This window comes from Xyrauchen texanus, chromosome 44 (genome assembly GCF_025860055.1).
Source record: "Xyrauchen texanus isolate HMW12.3.18 chromosome 44, RBS_HiC_50CHRs, whole genome shotgun sequence".
Lineage (NCBI taxonomy): Eukaryota > Metazoa > Chordata > Actinopteri > Cypriniformes > Catostomidae > Xyrauchen > Xyrauchen texanus.
The window spans coordinates 22240838-22253255 of NC_068319.1; the positions used below are offsets into that span (position 1 = coordinate 22240838).

Sequence of the window (12418 nt, forward strand, 5' to 3'; positions counted from 1 at the left end):
AGAAAATGTTTATGCATGGTTTTTGAAAAACAAAAAAAATCACTGAAATCACTGAAATAAAGCTATATAACACATACCAAACATTTTTTCACAAGACTTTTTGGAAGTGTATCTTGTAGCCTAAAGTTTTTGCTACAAAATTATGTGAAAACCATCCTGATCACTCATTCATGCAAAACAATATAGTTATTTAACTTTTGTAAAACGCTTTTAGTGTTAGAAAGGCCATATGCCAGGAGGCATGAATGATCATGAATATTGATGTAATTCACATCTGAGGAGACAAAGACCCCTCCCCTGGGAACAGAATAAAATGTCATATCTGATATAGAGCATTTACACAATATAAACAAAATGATTTGATTTATATAAATAAAACTTGCCTCTGGGGCATTTACCATTTGCACTGATTGCCTCAGCGCATTACCTTATGAATATGAACGCCCTCTGCACGTGGGTGTGATCACATTAGGGATAATTCGCTGAGCCAGAAGAAACTGTACATCGCTTTGTTTCATACAGATTACATTACAAAAGAATATTTGTTTTAAGTTTTATTAGTTTTATTTAAAAGTAGACATTTTAAGCTTTCTTTAGACACATGTTTCATGTTTGTATGATAAGTATTCCCAGAGTTTCAGTTCATTTTTGTGACATGTTTCAGAAATATACTCACAGAGACAGAGATGGCTGAAAGTGTACCCTTTTTATTTTCTTTAATTTACAAATTACAAGGTTTTGTTGTTATTGTGAGTGTACACAAATAAAAGTGGACCCTTTATAGTTTCTAATGATGTCTTACAATTATTTGTATGCCCAAAAAGGTTGGAGTATTTTAAGTATCAGTAACGGATGGTACAGTTGGTACATCAACAAAACGTGACAATTATTGTCACTATCACTATACATAAAAAAAAACGTTGTTAATCTATTTTGTTAAAGCTTTGAGACAGTTGGCCATCTATGCTAGGGGCATCAAATTTGGGCTGCATGAACTGGAACTTGAACAGATCACAGTCCCATAATTACCTAACAAATAATTGTGTGAGATGCTAATGACTTGTGATGGTAATCACATTTTTAAGCTTGTTTGTTTTGTTTTGTTTTGTTTTGTTTTTTCAGAGAAAAAGACTTGGATTTAAAGGGTTAATTCACCCAAAAATATGTGACTTTCAAGGTGTATATGACTTTCTTCTTTCAGCCAAACACAATCAGAGTTATATTTACAAATATCCCGGCTCTTCCAAGCTTTGTAATGGGAATGAATGGTACCTTAGAATTTGAAGCCCAAAAAAGTGGGTATTAATAAAGGCCTTCTAAAATGTATCCTTTCAACACTCATTTAAAGCTATTATAATATATCCATCAAAACTAAAATGTATTGTTTTTAAGCATTATTTTTATGTCTTTATTGTTTTTATGTTTGTGGTCCCACAGACCCCATTGATGTATGTGTTATATTAATTTTGAAATGAACTCTTTTTTTCCCTCTCAAATTATTTCAATATGTTTCCCCAACTCAAAACTCAGTGGGCAGATATTATTGAAGCTTTATACCTCTGTTGTATCACAAAGACGACATGCGCTGTTAGAAATGTGCCAGGTAAATGTATTTCTGTTTGGGGTCAATTTGACAGCAGCAAAATTACAATAATGTGTTAAATGAATGAATGTGGAAACAATACCTGTGTAAAAATAACCAACTGGCAGGAGTGTATCTAGGAGTGTATTCATTGCATGTATTCATGTTTTGATGTGGGTTCTCTGGGACCCCAAACGTAAGTAACGTGACATTTATCATTGAGGATGTTTGAAGTGTGTTATCAAGTTGAAATTATGTTTATAATCAGTTCTCAAATAAGAATAAGGAAAGTCATGAAGTATAGGCCTAATACTGTAAAGTTTAAGTACATTTGTCGAGCTATTAAAATGGCCTTGGCGTCTCTAAAACCCCATACAGATCACAAGGGTTAAAATCATCCTAAGTGACTAAAAGTTCCCCTAATTAAAGACTTACCATAATGTAGTAATCATGAGGCTATTATAGGCTATATACAGTATAATCATCCAAAAGCATGAGAGGAACCAGATGTGACACAAGCAACAGACATCAGAGGGTTCAACAGACATAAGCTACAAATCCTAGATTATATTAATAACATAAAGAGAGACAGGGTTCATTGCATATTGCTTTGGTGTTAGTGGCCTGTTACACAACAAGTAATGAGACTCAAATCAAGCCCAGATCTATCGACTCTGGATCCATATCATTGCTAACACCAAAAAACATACATCCACATACAAGATTTTGTTAACCACAGCTAATATACAATCAACGCCAAAGTAACCACTCTGAAACTCTTAGCAACTACTCTGTAACCACCAATAATACCCTAGCAATGCTATAGTAGCCACTCTTAAACTCTTAGCAACTGGCTAGCAACACCATAGCAACCACTCCGAAATTCGACTGCCTAGCAACACCCTAGAACCACCTAGAACTCCCTGTCTCTGTTTTAAGCTCAACCAGCGAGAAACAGCCAACCAACCAATTCTAATATATTTAGACACTGCCTAGCTAGAGCCTAGCAAGCAAATAGAACCAACAGCAACCGCTTATCTATCTGTTTTTCTTAACCCTCTGGGATTAACCATATTTGGGCCCTGGAGAAGTTTTGACATTCCTTGACATTTGTTGTTTTTCAGTTGCTTAAAAACATATTAATGGCTAAAGTCTGATAACACTGTATTCAGCACAAACTGGGCTACAATAATATGTGAGCAACATGTGTGTACATGTTTGTATTTTTGAGAAAATGTTTATGCATGGTTTTTGAAAAACAAAAAAAATCACTGAACTCACTGAAATAAAGCTATATAACACATACCAAAAAATTTTTCACAAGACTTTTTGGAAGTGTATCTTGTAGCCTAGAGTTCCCCTTCTGTCGCTCTCTCCACGTTGTGTCGGAGAAGCGACACTAGGGGTCTCTCTTGAGCGCCGATATCCACCTCTGATCTATGAAAAAAGGCCAATGAGAGTTGGCAGCCAGTATTTGCATGTCCCGCCCCCGGACATACGGGTATTTAAGCGGCGCAAATACGGGAGTTCATTCAGAAAATTTCTTCGGAGCCGATGGTCTGTCTGCAGTTTGCTGCGAGTTACACACCACTATAAACGTTCCTGTTTCCTCTGACGATCTGCATGCTGTTGGATCTTGACGGCGCACAACAGCGGCTTTCTCCTTCACATTGCACGGCGTGCATTGTTGCCCCTGAGCGCTTCGACAGCACAGACACACACACACACACACACACTGTGTATTAAAAGAGTAAATTCCTATTAAAAGAGTAATTTCTCTAAAAGAGCAAACACAGCGGCGTTGAACGTCCTTTTAAGGACGCGTCTTTTTCAAGATGCCTTTCCGCCCCTGTGTCGTTCCTGGATGCGGTAGAGTGCTTTCTGCTTCAGACGGCCACAGGCGCTGTCTCGTGTGTTTGGGCCGCGATCACACCGAGGCGGCGTTTGTGGATGGTTCATGTTCTCACTGCGAGAACATGACCATGACCACGTTGCAGTCGCGGCTTGCTTTCAACAGAAAGCAAGCCACCCCAGCTGCACCCCGCATTGCTCCTTCTTCCCACGGGATTGAGGACGGTGCGGTTGGCGCTGGGGGCGATTTGGGGGCGGCAGCGGGTGCAGTTTCGCCGGGTAACCCCCCGCGAACCTCCCGTTCCCCGACACGCTCGATGGTTTCCGTCTACGCTCGCGGCGATAGCAGCTCGCCTCACGGCCTGGCTGTCTATCCTCCCGAGTCCGAAGCAGATGAGCTCGCCGCTGCATCGGAGAGTGCGGCGTCTGATGCCGAGGACTCCCCTGGACTGCCGCCTTCGGGACGCTCAGATGTCTGACATGCTTGCCCGGGCCGCCATGAGCGTGGGGTTGGATTGGAACCCTCCATCCTCCCCACAGCCTTCACGGATGGATGATTGGTTCCTGGGGGCGGCGCGCCGCTCGCGGCCTCGCATCCCCCCGGTTCCTTTCTTCCCGGAGGTGCATGATGAGCTGACGTCTACGTGGAGAGCCCCGCTCTCCGCTCGTCTAGGTGCCACCCGCTCCACTCTCACCACCCTCGACGGCGGAGAGCGCCACGGATACGGGGCGATTCCCCAGGTCGATAGGGCAGTTGCGTACCATCTATGCCCCGGTAGCCCTACCGCCTGGCGGGGCCGCCCCGTACTCCCATCCAAGCCCTGTAGGACAACATCCTCGCTCAACGCGAAGGCCTACAGTGCGGCTGGACGCGCTGCCTCCGCCCTGCATGCGATGGCCCTCCTGCAAGTCCACCAGGCCAAAGCACTCAACATGCACGGGGGTGGACCTGATCCTGATGTGCTGCAGGAACTGCGCTCAGCGACCGACCTCGCCTTGAGAGCGACGAAGGCCACAGCGCAGGCACTCGGACAGGCGATGGCCACCCTAGTGGTCCAGGAACGCCATCTTTGGCTCAATCTGGTCGAGATGCGTGAGGCTGATAAGAACCGCTTCCTGGACGCACCTGCCTCCCAGATTGGCCTTTTCGGCGACACCGTCGAGGACTTCGCCCAACAGTTCTCCGCGGTGGAGAAGCAGACGGAGGCCATCTCTCACATGATGCCCCGCCGCAGACCTGCCGCTACGGGCCCTGCCCTGTCTGCCCGCCGAGGGTGTCCCCCTGCGAAGAAACCAGCTCCTGCTCCGCCTCAACCCGGGCCCAGCTCTCAGCCCCAGCGTCGAGCACCCCGCAGGCGGCGCACGCCCCCTGTCTCACGAACCCCTCCAGGACCCGGAAGGCTCCCAAGCGTTCCTGAGACAGCCGACCCAGAGCCGAAGATGTTAGCTCCGGAGGTGGTAAGACCGCTCCGTCCCCCGGTGGAGGGCCGGGAAGAGAATCCTTTGTTTTTTCATGTTTCCACACCCCCTGACGGGGGCTGTGGTACCCACATTCTCATTAACAGAGCTATTTCCTTTGCCTCTGGGTCACCTGGCCCACAAATGCCGTTCTCACGGCAATCTGCTTTCAGATTACGACAGTCCCGGTACACCGGACGCGGCGATCCCGCCTTCCGCCTGCCCACGACTGTCCCCCGGCCGGCCGGTTCAGACGAGTCCAGAGGACGCCAGCATCAGACCTCCTCCTCAGTCACGAACCCGCCCCTGCCGGGTGCGCGGAGCAAGGTAAGTGCTTTGAGTCTATTCTCAGCACCTCAGCCTCGGGCCGCAACGAAGCCGCCCGACGCTGCATTACCTGTTCCGCCCCGCTGCGAGGCCCCGCCGGGTACGTCCAAAATACTCATCCCTTTGGTGCCCCTAGCACAGAGCTGGGAAGCGTGGCTTTCGCTCCCCAATGCATCACGCTGGCTGCACCGGACCATTCGACTCGGTTACGCAATTCAGTTTGGCCGGCTCCCACCCCTCTTAGCCAAGGGCGCGGTAGAGCCCGTCCCTCCAACCGAAATGAGGAAGGGTTTCTACAGCCCTTACTTCATTGTACCCAAGAAAGGCGGCGGCTTACGACCAATCCTGGACCGGCGAGTTTTCAATCGGGCCTTATTAAAACTCCCGTTCAAAATGCTCACGCAGAGAAATATTCTGGCTGGCGTTCAGCATCTAGATTGGTTCGCAGCGGTAGACCTGAAGGACGCGTACTTCCACGTCTCAATTCTGCCACGACACCGACCCTTCTTACGGTTCGCGTTCGACGGCCAGGCGTTTCAGTACAAAGTCCTCCCCTTCGGCCTGTCAGAGGGCCCTTGCCCCACTACAAGTAGCCGGCATCCGCAGAGACCAGGTGCTCCGGCACCTCAGCCGTTTGGGGCTTCAGGTCAACTGGGAAAAGAGCAAGCTCACTCCAGTTCAGAGCATCTCTTCTCTCGGGTTGGAGTTAGACTCAGTCTCAATGACAGCACGTCTCACGAGCGAGCGTGCTCAGTCGGTGCTGGACTGCCTCGCTTCCCTCAAGCCAGGCACAGTGGTCCCTCTAAAACTTTTCCAGAGGCTCCTGGGGCATACGGCATCCTCCGCGGCGGTCGCGCCGCTGGGGTTGATGCATATGAGACCACTCCAGCACTGGCTCCAGACTCGAGTCCCGAGACAAGCATGGCACCACGGCACGCATCGGGTAAGGATCACCCCCGCCTGCCTCAAAACACTCCGACCCTGGACAGACCTCTGCTTTTTACGGGCAGGAGTGCCCCTGCAGCAGGTGTCCCGACGCGTTCTGGTCACAACCGACGCCTCCCGGTCCGGGTGGGGTGCCATGTACAGCGGGCACGCAGCAGCGGGCCATTGGAAAGGGGCCCCGCTGCGTTGGCACATCAATTGCCTGGAGTTGCTGACCGTCCTTCTTGCTCTCAGGAAGTTCCTCCCGTTAGTTCGGGACAAACATGTCCTCGTGAGATCGGACAGCACCACGGTGGTGGCGTACATAAATCGCCAAGGCGGCGTACGCTCCCGCCACACGTCACAACTCGCCCGCCGTCTCCTCCTATGGAGCCAGCAGCGACTCAAGTCGCTGCGTGCCACTCACATCCCCGGCAAGCTCAACGTCGTAGCGGACGCGCTATCACGACAACGCCTGCCCGGCGGGGAGTGGAGGCTTCACCCCCAGTCGGTCCAGCTGATTTGGGAACGGTTTGGCAAGGCCCAGGTAGACCTGTTCGCCGCCCAGGAAACCTCCCACTGCCCGCTCTGGTACGCCCTAACAGAGGCTCCCCTCGGGACAGACGCGCTGGCACACAGCTGGCCCTCGGGGCTGCGCAAGTACGCATTTCCCCAGTGAGCCTTCTTGCACCGGTGCTGTGCAAGGTCAGGGAGGACGAGGAGCAAGTCACGTTGGTGGCCCCCTACTGGCCCACTCGGACTTGGTTCTCGGAACTCAGGCTCCTCGCGACAGCTCCTCCCTGGCGAATTCCCCTGAGAAAGGACCTCCTCTCTCAGGGATGGGGCACGCTCTGGCACCCGCGCCCAGACCTCTGGAACCTCCACGTCTGGTCCCTGGACGGGACGCGGAAGAGCTAGCCGGCTTACCGGCGACCGTTGTGAATACCATCAACCAAGCCAGAGCCCCCTCTACCAGGCACCTTTACGCCCTAAAGTGGCGCTTGTTCGCAGATTGGTGTTCTTCCCGAGCCGAAGACCCGCAGAGATGCGCGATTAGGTCAGTGCTTCTGTTCCTACAGGAGAGGCTGGACAGGAGGCTGTCCCCGTCCACCCTCAAGGTGTATGTTGCCGCTATCGCCGCCCACCACGATCCTGTAGACGGCAAGTCTTTGGGTAAGCACGACCTGATCCTCAGGTTCCTGAGAGGCGCCCGGAGGTTGAATCCCTCCCAGCCAGGCCTAGTTCCCTCCTGGGATCTCTCGGTAGTCTTGGCAGGACTCCAGAGACCTCCCTTCGAGCCGCTCGAATCAGTTGGACTCAGGGCCCTCTCTCTTAAGACGGCCCTGCTGATCACGCTCGCCTCCATTAAGAGGGTCGGGGACCTGCAAGCGTTCTCTGTCAGCGACACTTGCCTGGAGTTCGGTCCGGCAGATACGTCTGTGATCCTAAGACCGCGACCGGGCTATGTGCCCAAGGTTCCTACCACACCATTCCGAGATCAGGTAGTGAACCTGCAAGCGCTGCCCCGGGAGGAGGCAGACCCAGCCCTTTCGTTGCTGTGTCCAGTGCGCGCCCTGCACATTTACCTGGACCGCACACAGAGCACCAGACGCTCTGAGCAGCTCTTTGTCTGCTTTGGGGGATGGCAGAAAGGGAATGCCGTCTCCAAACAGAGGCTCGCCCACTGGGTTGTCGACGCCATCACACTGGCTTATCACACCCAGGCCGTGCCCCTACCCTTACGGGTCCGAGCTCACTCAACAAGGGGTGTTGCGTCCTCGTGGGCACTGGCCAAGGGCACCTCCCTAGCAGACATCTGTAGAGCCGCGGGTTGGGCAACACCCAACACCTTCGCGAGGTTTTACAACCTCCGCGTTGAGTCGGTTGCGTCTCGTGTTTTCTCAGGTCCGAGCCCGTAGAACTCGGTAACACGTAGACCGACCGGCCGGGTGGATCGCTTGCGCCCAGCGCCCTTTTCCTGACGTCAAGGTAAAGTAGTGCGCCTTCTTCCCAGGGCGCCCCACTCCGAGTTGGGACCCTGGTCGATTCCTCCCCAGCCCTCCGGGTCCGCGGTTCAGCGGAGGAACTCGCCAACCCAAGCCACTGCGGGTATATTGATGGCTACCCTGTACTGGTATAGGTGCTCCACAGGTAAAATAGATGGCCTCCTGCGCGGACGCCCCCTGTGCGTAGTTCCACAGTTCTGTCCCCTTACGAGCGGACCCCCGTGTCTCCCTTAGGCAGTTACAGCTGCCCCGGTCGCCGTGCTGTAGCAAACCCTTCGAGGCTGGGATCTACCACCGCACCATACTTTCCACACGAGCCCTAAGACGGCCGTGTGACGTGTCTACCACTTTTCCTCCCCAAGAAAAAGGGCAGGTGTGGTCTCCGCAGGGTCTGGTAAGACCCCTTCCCTATATGCGTGTAAGGGCCCCGGCCGTGATTGCTCTATGCGAGAAACATAGAGAGAAAAGAGGCCCAGCCAGGCTGGCCCGTTCCCATGTTGGCAAACATCGCCTTGTTCCCCTCCCAGGGTAACTAGAAGGATCCCGATGTTCGTATGGGGCATTGGGGAAGGGTACGTGCAGCCGGGTACAGACGATGCGTGGCACTGGATGAATCCCTGCCCGCCTCTGTATCGGCAGTTCACGTACACGGTTCAGCACATGGCAAGATTGGAATGGGTCTCTAGTGTCGCTTCTCCGACACAACGTGGAGAGAGCGACAGAAGGGGAACGCTTGGTTACGTATGTAACCTCCGTTCCCCGAGGGAGGGAATGACACGTTGTGTCTTTCCTCCGCCATGTCACTGAACCGAGCCACTGTTGTGGCCGGACCATTTCCGGCTCCTCAGAAAAATCCTGAATGAACTCCCGTATTTGCGCCGCTTAAATACCCGTATGTCCGGGGGCGGGACATGCAAATACTGGCTGCCAACTCTCATTAGCCTTTTTTCATAGATCAGAGGTGGATATCGGTGCTCAAGAGAGACCCCTAGTGTCACTTCTCCGACACAACATGCCGTTCCCTCCCTCGGGGAACGGAGGTTACATACGTAACCAAACGTTTTTGCTACAAAATTATGTGAAAACCATCCTGATCACTCATTCATGCAAAACAATATAGTTATTTAACTTTTCTAAAACGCTTTTAGTGTTAGAAAGGCCATATGCCAGGAGGCATGAATGATCATGAATATTGATGTAATTCACATCTGAGGAGACAAAGACCCCTCCCCTGGGAACAGAATAAAATGTCATATCTGATATAGAGCATTTACACAATATATAAAAAACAAAATGATCTGATTTATATAAATAAAACTTGCCTCTGGGGCATTTACCATTTGCATTGATTGCCTCAGCACATTATCTTATGAATATGAACGCCCTCTGCACGTGGGTGTGATCACATTAGGGATAATTCGCTGAGCCAGAAGAAACTGTACATCGCTTTGTTTCATACAGATTACATTACAAAAGAATATTTGTTTTAAGTTTTATTAGTTTTATTTAAAAGTAGACATTTTAAGCTTTCTTTAGACACATGTTTCATGTTTGTATGATAAGTTTCAGTTCATTTTTGTGACGTGTTTCAGAAATATACTCACAGAGACAGAGATGGCTGAAAGCGTACCCTTTTTATTTTCTTTAATTTACAAATTACAAGGTTTTGTTGTTATTGTGAGTGTACACAAATAAAAGTGGACCCTTTATAGTTTCTAATGATGTCTTACACTTATTTGTATGCCCAAAAATGTTGGAGTACTTTAAGTTGTTTCCGCTGTTATGCAGAAAAATTCCTGAAGGACGCGACCCCTGAGGGTTAAGGCCTGTATAACCTACTAACAACTTCCCTGATCAACTTCAGGGGCATAATTGATGTTCCACTCTATTTTCAATGTTTGGATATTAACTTTATTAACAATTGCTGGTGGATTCTCCAAACTGCAAATGCAGGAACAGAGTTTAGACGTTGCAATGTGAATAGAGGTGCTTCTGAAACGTCTTAACATAATGACCTATTTCTCATAAATTAGCAAATTGTGCTTGGCACCACTTCATTAATATAAAATACACCCCAGATTGTGTGCATACACACACAAATAGCACAAACACTCCCACTCTTGCCCACTTGCACTTTGCACTGGCATGAAAATTGCGCTCACGATTAGATCTCTAACAAAAATTAGATAAGACGTTGCCCAAGGTTGTTGCGTTGCGCTGTGCCTAGCACAGTCACAAAAATAGAGCCCTTCATGTTTATTGCCCTTTGCTAAAGTAAAAGAAAGTTTGCACCATTATATTCACCAGTCCATATACAGTATTTTACATTCCTGATACAACTGGAATTTACTTTCATGAAAATCCCCAAAAATGGCAAATGCATCTATAACTCAAAAAGACAAGCCAAATTGCATCTCGTTCTGCCTGCTCTTATCATTTATATCTGCTGTGAGAGACACTGTAGATAAACAAAAGTGTTGTGTAGAGCAGTGGTTTTTGGAGTGGCTCCTCTGTGGCTCGCTGTGAGGTCTGATCCCTTCTCACGTGCTTCAGCGAACCCAATTAATTTCAGACTGAACACGGACGCCACCGCAGCTCAACCAGCCAGTACCCACTGCCCACGCACTGTCAACAAACCTAAGCTGCCATGTAGGTTGAGCTGGAATCAGCTTCCCTTACTCTAAATCTTGATGTTGTCTAGCATACAATAGTCACAGAACTAGTTTCAGATCAGAATGAAATGATAACCTCCACCAAAACTCCTCTTCTGTCAGCTAAAGGGAAAGACAGACTAGTTTTATAATTATATAGAGTATTATTGAGTCATCTGCTCCCATGTACTGTATTTATAGTTAGTGGGCTTGCTGAGCAAATTACCAGATATGAAGGTCAAGAGAGATTGTGTAATGAATTTTGGGAGATGTGTTGAATCTAGGATTGTTTCTATGGAATCTCATTTTTAAACCCAGACTGTGAATTCAAGTCAAAAGTTCTGCTAAATAATTACCAAAATTCATAACACTGCCCCCAGTGGCTAAAGCTGGTAGTGTTGTCGAACATATGTGCACGTGTGAGCTCCAGTTTCAGGTTGAAACATCCACAGGGTGGCACCAAAAGCAATAATTAAAGTAATACAGTCAAAAGGAATGTATATTTTATAAACCACCCCCTATCTCGATAAACTGTCATTAACATTGTGATTTTAGAGAGAAAATACAATCTCCAAATTGTGCTCGTCATGTGTGTACACAATTACCTCCTGGTTTTCATGTGACCAAAAACCACATCACATCATTTGTTATTAAAATGTTCAGCCAAATTACCTGCTCTCTTTGCCCAAGCAGCACATTTACTGGCTGGTCGTCATTGACCTCTCTCTTTGGCCGCACAAATGCCGGAGAAGTGAGCTGATGTGCCTTCTTTAGTTCCTCAGGCTCCACCCCCTTCCCATCACGGAGACGCCCCCAAGCCTCCTGATTGGCTTTGTTCTCCTTTTTTTGCAGGATAGAGTCCTGCTGAGTAGATAAAGAGCCTAGTTTGTCATCTTTCTCTTTCGGTTCAGTCTGGTCTGTGTTAAGCTGGTGGGATCCTTCAGCAGATCCATCGACGTTCTCGGCCACAACCTCCTCCGTCTGGACCACAGAGGCCAGGGCCGCCCTATCCTTCAGTCCCTCTTTAAAAGCCGACACCACCACACTGCACTTCTGCACCTTTTCCACCTGCTGTTTCTTAGACATTAGCACACCCATGGCTGCAATGGAGTAACATAATAGAAGTTAGATCAACATAAGATATTATTATGGTAATGATTGATTCTTCATTTAGGAATGCTTTTAAGTGGTGGGTGGGGGAGGTGTGTGTGTGTGGGAGGGGTAAAAGTAGCAATTATTTTTACATATCTGTTTAACAGCTTTTTCAATCAAGGTTTCAACAATAACACCAAAGTTTGATTATAAGTTAGTCAGAGTGCGTCCTTGAGCCTAAATCGATGTTCGCAAGCCTGTTCACTTAATGAGGTTACCATAGCAACAGTAAGTGCTCAAATACTTTTTGTTAGTATAGTATCAGTAACGGATGGTACAGTTGGTACATCAACAAAACGTGACAATTATTGTCACTATCACTATACATAAAAAAAAAACTTTGTTAATCTATTTTGTTAAAGCTTTTGAGACAGTTGGCCATCTATGCTAGGGGCATCAAATTTGGGCTGCATGAACTGGAACTTGAACAGATCACAGTCCCATAATTACCTAACAAATAATTGTGT

The 12418-nt window shown here is 48.6% G+C and overlaps 1 protein-coding gene across 1 annotated transcript in view; it reads right to left on the bottom strand.

The window, feature by feature from the left end:
* Positions 1–12418, bottom strand: part of LOC127636690 (PHD finger protein 24-like) — a 50689-nt gene that overhangs the window by 22733 nt on the left and 15538 nt on the right. The window contains exon 2 of the mRNA XM_052117357.1: positions 11472–11899. Coding sequence (XP_051973317.1) covers positions 11472–11897 — 426 coding nt within the window. The 5' untranslated portion in view covers positions 11898–11899. The remainder of the gene's footprint in view (positions 1–11471; positions 11900–12418) is intronic.